Source organism: Gymnodraco acuticeps, unplaced genomic scaffold (genome assembly GCF_902827175.1).
Source record: "Gymnodraco acuticeps unplaced genomic scaffold, fGymAcu1.1, whole genome shotgun sequence".
NCBI lineage: Eukaryota > Metazoa > Chordata > Actinopteri > Perciformes > Bathydraconidae > Gymnodraco > Gymnodraco acuticeps.
In genome coordinates this window covers 2,728,957-2,735,466 of record NW_022990023.1, presented here as the reverse complement: position 1 = coordinate 2,735,466, position 6,510 = coordinate 2,728,957, and the positions used below count along the sequence as shown (strand labels likewise).

The following is a 6,510-nucleotide window of genomic DNA, read 5'->3' as shown; positions in this document are numbered from 1 at the left end:
TTTGTAAGTTGCAGTCAATACTGCTGTATACAGGCGCACAGGAAGTGACTAGGTGGCAGGGACATTGATCCTATGCATATGTGATTCATTATAAAATTATTATTTTGTAAAACCGTAGGGGCAGCATTTTATTTTCTCCTGGTTGTTACATTTCATGTTATTTTGCCGGAAGCGGGGGCGACCGGTAGGGGCAGCATTTTTTTTTTTTATCATTTTCAAATTATTTTCACATTTTATTTTGAAAACCGGCAGGGGCAGCATTTTATTTTTCTCATGGTTGTTAAATGTCATGTTATTTTATTTTGAAAACCGGATGCGGGGGCGACCGGTAGGGGCAGCATTTTTATTTTTATCATTTTTAAAATATTTTTTAATTTTATTTTTGAAAAAACCGGAAGTGGGGGCGGGACTTCCGGTGGAAGGGGCGGGGCCTATGGGGGGCGGGACCCCCGGTGGAAGTGGGCGTGGTTTATGGAGGCGGGACTTCCGGCAGAAGGAGGCGGGACTTCCGGCGGAAGGGGGCGGGGCTTAGAGGTGTGACCTGTCACTTTCTATGCATACTAATGAGATTGAAGTGGTATGTGTATAACTACTATCATTCACTATAGGGAAGTCATTATTGTGGTAGGTTACATGTCTTGAAGCGAGTCGTGCTCCACCTTAGTCACAATGACTATTCAGTTCCATGGTGTGAAGTTACATACAACTTAAATATTAGGCTATATTGTTCATATCTGGAATAAAAAAATATAAAGAGGTTTGTGATCTTTTTTGAAAGAGAAAAACAGATCATCTTTTATTATTTGCTTTAATATAGGGTGTTGTAGTGCAACTGACAACAAGAATGGCTATACCATTAGCTATTACAATCATTGGTATTTTAAACAAGATGCATTTTGAATTAAGTTTGTAAGTGCAAAAAACCTTTCCACAGAGACAAAACCATGCTCTAAAACTACTGATGTAGTACATATAAGTAGAATGTTAGTCAAACAATGTAAGAGACATAACCCAACACAACAGAAAAGGACATTGAGAAGTTGTTAGCGCATTGCAGCACTATGGAGCTACAGTGTGCTGCAGGAGCACTGTCCCAACAATGACAATCAATGTAAGCTCAGTAAAAACAGCTGTGGAAGTCGTATTTGGAGCTTTTGTGGGTGAACTGCGACACTTGAAACTGTTGTCTTGGTCAGTGCCGGCGGAGGTGAAAGTCACAAAGTTTACCTTCGCCCCCGCCACTTTATCTATTATCCAAGTCTCGAACTCAGACACTCGGGCGTAGACTTCAGGGAAACCAGCTGTAGCACACGGTATTCCAAAACTGGCGATGCCAGACTGGATCCACGTTGAGGCTTGTTTGCATTGCAAAGGACCACCGGAGTCCCCCTGAAAAGAAGGGACAAAACTAAAACTGTTAGATGATTGTCGTTTGATTTGGGTGCAACAAGATCATATTTCTCTTTCATTTGTTTCTCTCTGTGTCCTCTGGCTGCTTTGCCTCGACTCTCTGTGAGAATGTGGCTTCTTAAGCAAAATTGTTAACTTTAACAAGTTTTTTATCAAAAGTAATGTCCTTAAAAACAAATGCACAGTCGGGGCAAACAAACAAAAAACAACACATCTTTAATAGCTTTAATAGCAACAAAGAAAATTAGCACAGCTAATACAAGGGATTGTTTTTACAACCTGACATATGCCTTTGTTCTCTTGTCCCGCACAAATCATTTCATTAGTGATGTTAACTTCTGAGCGGTAGATGCAACCGCACTGCTTTCCTCCAATGACAGGAACCTGAACCTCTTGCAGCGAGTAAGCGTTCGGTAAGGCCTCTGTGGGAGAGAGAGTCAAAAATCAGAAGACAGACACACTTTTAATTTTCCTTCTTTTGCACAGTTTTAAGGGATTGTTTTCGTATTCTGGGACAAGCTGAACAAGACTCAACAAGTCTTCTGATAATGCAATTGTTTTTGTACCTCAAACATTAATAATTGGCAGGGGTGGGACTAGCAAAAAATGTGATGTGAAAAAAAGGCGTGTGGATAGAATATAAACTGGATAAAGCATTTTTTCCTTATTCATCGTCTAGTTTAAATTGATGTTTACTGTAGATATAAACTAAATATTGAACAGAAACAACTACTTTGTTTTAACATGATCTATAATCTCTCCAATCAACATTTATTATGGATTCAGGGGAGGCGTGTGGCGTAGTGGGTTAGTGCGGTGGTGTTCGGATCAGGGGAGCACAGGTTCAAACCCGACTGCAGTCAGCATGTCGTTGTGTCCCTGGTTAAGACACTTCACCCCAAATTGCTCCTGTGGGGATTGCCCACAGTATTGAGTATGTAAGTCGCTTTGGATAAAAGTGTCTAACAAGTAACATGTAAGGTAACGATTCAGTTTAATTCATAGAGAGTAGGAGAGGTTGTCTGTTAGCAAGACAACTAGTTTGCAATAGTTCTACCCAACCAAACTAAAACAGAAGTGCTGTGCTTCAAGGTTCATGCTAGGGTTAGCATACAAATACTCACCATCCTTTCCTATTCGGCCCCAACCTGTGCCCCAGCAGGAGGTGGAGTTGTGAAACTGGCTGGAGTTACTCGCCAGGCATACAGGTCTGATGTAGTCATTGAAACTGACTGCGCTGCTGAGCTTCATCAGGGCGATGTCGTTGTTAAACCATGTGTTATTGTAGTCCGGATGGAGGATGATCTGGGACGAAGTGCGGTTAACCTCATGAACATTAGGGCCGGACTGAGTCTCTCTTCCAAAGTAGAGAGTATATGAACTAGGTGTGACACTGGAAAAGAACGGGAAAATTAATAAAGACTTCTACTGAACACATTTTGACATAAAGAAATGTATGGTTGCACATTGTCAGGGTTTGTAATTTTAAGAGTTGCAGGGTCCTTTACACTTGTTTTATGTGAGAAGGCATTTGGTGTCTGGAGGTTAAGGTGGTTAAAAGTCTGCACCAAGGGTTACAAAACAACATAATGGTGGCTTGGTTTTTTGTGTTTCTGCATGACGTGATTTTTGTTTTTGTTTACCTTTACTCTTTGTTTACTGTTTAACAACAAAGACAGCCTTTGTGAATACCATTGTAGACTCATTACATGTGTATGTATGTATGCTTAATGTGCATTGCAGCCACAGAATAAAACACTCTACTGTAATGCTTATGTGAATCAGGTAATGGCCACCGATTGTTCGAAGCTACGAGTGATAACGTTTTAGTATAGAGTTGGAAAAGGCAACAGATGCAGGTAGTAGGATATTATATTACCTTATAATGCAGTGGGCTGCTGTGAGGACCCACTGGTCACTGATGAGGGTCCCTCCACAGAAGTGACTTTGCCCTATATTGTGCATGCTGACCTGCCAGGGCCATGACCCGGCTGTGGCATTTCCACCACCAACTACCCTCGTGTTCAGGCGTGCTACTCCACAATCTGACAGAGACAACTGTGTGTAATTAATATACATTCAAATTAGGCTAATACATCCACTTCAGGTGTGTCGGATATTAAGGGCCCCGGCACGAAAGTTCCACTCAAGACTCATTTGACTTTGAATTGGTGAGTTACCATGAATATCTAAGTAGGCAATACGGACCAAAATCTGACTTAATTAACATAGGGGTCTATGGAGATTCACTCCTTTCTGCAGCCGGCCTCTAGTGGCCACTTGATGAACTGCAGTGTTTGGCACTTTGTAAGCTGTTTGGAGAAAACCTATTATTTTTGTCAATGTCTTGTTATCCTCAGTATTATTTCCTAATTTGGCTCCAGAGGAGGGCTTTGGCTCTATAGCGTAATTTGTCCCTTTAAGCCTTCAACCCAATATTGGCTGAATAGGTGATTATTATTGATGAATACCTTAGTTGGGACATTGTTGCTTTCATTAAAGGTGGGGTAGGTCATTTTGGAGAAACCAGCTCGAGTGCGCTAGAATTTGAAAATACACAGCTGGAAAAAAATCTGCCACTTCCTTACAGAGCCCCTCCTCCAACACACACGAACGCGCACATGACCAATGAGGGCACGAGATACATTTGTGAACAGATGGAAGGCTGACAGGCAGGTAGGCCATCCAGTTATTTTAGCCTGGCCGGCTAAAATGATTGGTCGTGCTTTTTACAGTACTACGGCTTCCACAGATGACATTTTTGTATGGATTTTTTGTCAAAGCATTTAAGATATTCATTGCTATCAGGATGTTAAGAGCATTCCATGGAATATAACAAAAAGTGTATCTGTGAAGCTGACAATTGAGCGGCCCGACCAAGCAAGGAGGCAGAGGCAGAACGTCCAAAATACAACCCGGTGTGGGCATTTATTACAGCATGAACACAATGACACACACAGCCTTAATCCTGCTGTTGTTTCCTTGAGCACAGCACAGCCTGCAGCCACAAGGATCTCACACACACTACCTGCCTCCTCAACAGACAGGGAAACAGAGCCTAAATACACACACTCTAATCAGCACAACAAGACAGGTGAGGGGGGAGGAGACAACACAGGACACCAGGTGCACACAATCATCAGCCACACAGACATCAACATATTATTTGCACCCTGATTACTCTCAACCGCTGTCATCCTTACACCAGCATAACTACTCTCGGCGCTCTCGCAAACTCCCCTATCTTTTCAGGCGGAGCCGAGGACCCGACCAGTACCTGCCAGACAACATTCCAATAAATACGGTTTAATCAGTTAAAAGATACTACCTCAATAATTAGTATGAATTATGTGCAAATATGTAATGTCAACTGTACTGTGCAATCACGCTAATAAAGTGCAATATTACCCGGCCTGAAGCCGTCAGTCCATAGTGACGAAGTTACCTTCGTCACAGTATCTCGAGCCGGTTTCTCAAATGTACCTACCCCACCTTTAAGTTACTGTCGATATACAAGGAAATCATTTACAGAACATTTAGATTTTAGGATGGTTTTAAATTCACTTCTGGATTGTAAAAATGTGTTTTAGGGAAAGAGGAAAATGTGTAGGAATGTCCCAGAAACACCTGGAGGAAATGGAGTGCCGTTTTAGATGTGTTCATTGTTAAATGTTACTGAACTCACTCTGCGCCTTTGAGCCTGGAGAGACACAAGGAAGAGAGAAACATGAGTTAATAATGTGTGTGTGTGTGTGTGTGTGTGTGTGTGTGTGTGTGTGTGTGTGTGTGTGTGTGTGTGTGTGTGTGTGTGTGTGTGTGTGTGTGTGTGTGTGTGTGTGTGTGTGTGTGTGTGTGTGTGTGTGTGTGTGTGCGTATGTTTAATTGTTAGGCCTAAATATCTCGGCAGACCGGTCAGACAGTGTTATGTTAACAGGTGACGAGGCTGACAATAACCAAGTTATTGCAAGTCATTCTCTCAAACCCATTTGAAAACTTGAATACACCTACCTATGATTTACAATCAATCAATTAAAGATAATTATTACAATTTCAAAAACATGAATTAATTTCTCTGTAAAATCAACGAGACAAAGCCCCTGTCTTTATAGAGTTTATATTCAATCTTTATTCTAAGATGTTATTAAGAACTAAAAATAACCTCTAACACTTGGACAATGGACAATTTTCTGGTAAAAGCTCACCTTGCCCAGTGAGGACTGCACACATCAGGAGGGTCCACACCGTCCAGGCTACCATCCTGTGCTGTCGATACATTTGTCAGTAAGCGCAGAGAGTATGATTAAGTCTGTCATTGCCATCCCACAGATGATGTTATATGCCACTCCCTCCTCATACCTGTTTTTCTTGATTCCTCAGCTGAACATGGAGTAACTCTATCCATAATTTTAAAAAAACATGTTAGAGATAACATTAGTTAATATTTCTAGATAACCAATGAATGTATGACTTTATAATTGTCTAAATTATATAAATGCGACATGAGATTGTCTGGAAACCACCAACGATATTCAGGAAATATTAGGTGTTTCCTCTATTTTCCAATCTCTACTCTAAGCATTGTTGTATTGTATTTACCTTTCACCTATGAGAATAGTATTGACCTTCTAATCTAACACTAGGCAGAAGTAATTTTACCAAAATATCTAAAATCAACCCTGTGATCCGCCATTGTTGTTGTTGTTGTTGTTGGCGAAACACATCAGCAATGACGCGGCGGGAGCAGTAGAGGTGGGGAGAGGTGGGGCTATTGCGTCATCGTTATCAGGAAATGATTGTATAGGGCAGGGGTGTCAAACTCAAATATTCAGTGGGCCAAAATAAAAAAATCTGTACTGGCCGAGGGCCGTACAGGTTCAATGTCTATTGCAAAACGTATTGAAATGAACTTATTGCACATATTAAACCTTGAACTAACAAAGCTTAAATGATTGCCTATAAAAACAACATTAAACATTAAATAATCAGTTGCATTCATTTCTTATGGCTCTATCTGCAGAGTCATTTCTTATGATTACATTTTTCCACAGCTTCAAAAAAACGATTTCCCTCAAAGAAAAAACCAAACATGCCCTGTTGTCG

The 6,510-nt window shown here is 41.0% G+C and overlaps 1 protein-coding gene across 1 annotated transcript; it reads right to left on the bottom strand.

Annotated features, from left to right (window-relative positions):
• Positions 1 to 767: 767 nt before the first annotated feature.
• Positions 768 to 5,735, bottom strand: zgc:123217 (uncharacterized protein LOC641414 homolog). The gene is made up of 6 exons (XM_034214659.1): positions 5,613 to 5,735; positions 5,096 to 5,110; positions 3,290 to 3,455; positions 2,535 to 2,803; positions 1,690 to 1,832; positions 768 to 1,389 (listed from the first exon to the last, which is right to left on the bottom strand). Exons 1-6 carry the CDS (start codon positions 5,683 to 5,685, stop codon positions 1,060 to 1,062), a joined length of 996 nt encoding a protein of 331 aa, XP_034070550.1. The 5' UTR covers positions 5,686 to 5,735; the 3' UTR covers positions 768 to 1,059.
• Between the last annotated feature and the right edge of the window lie 775 nt (positions 5,736 to 6,510).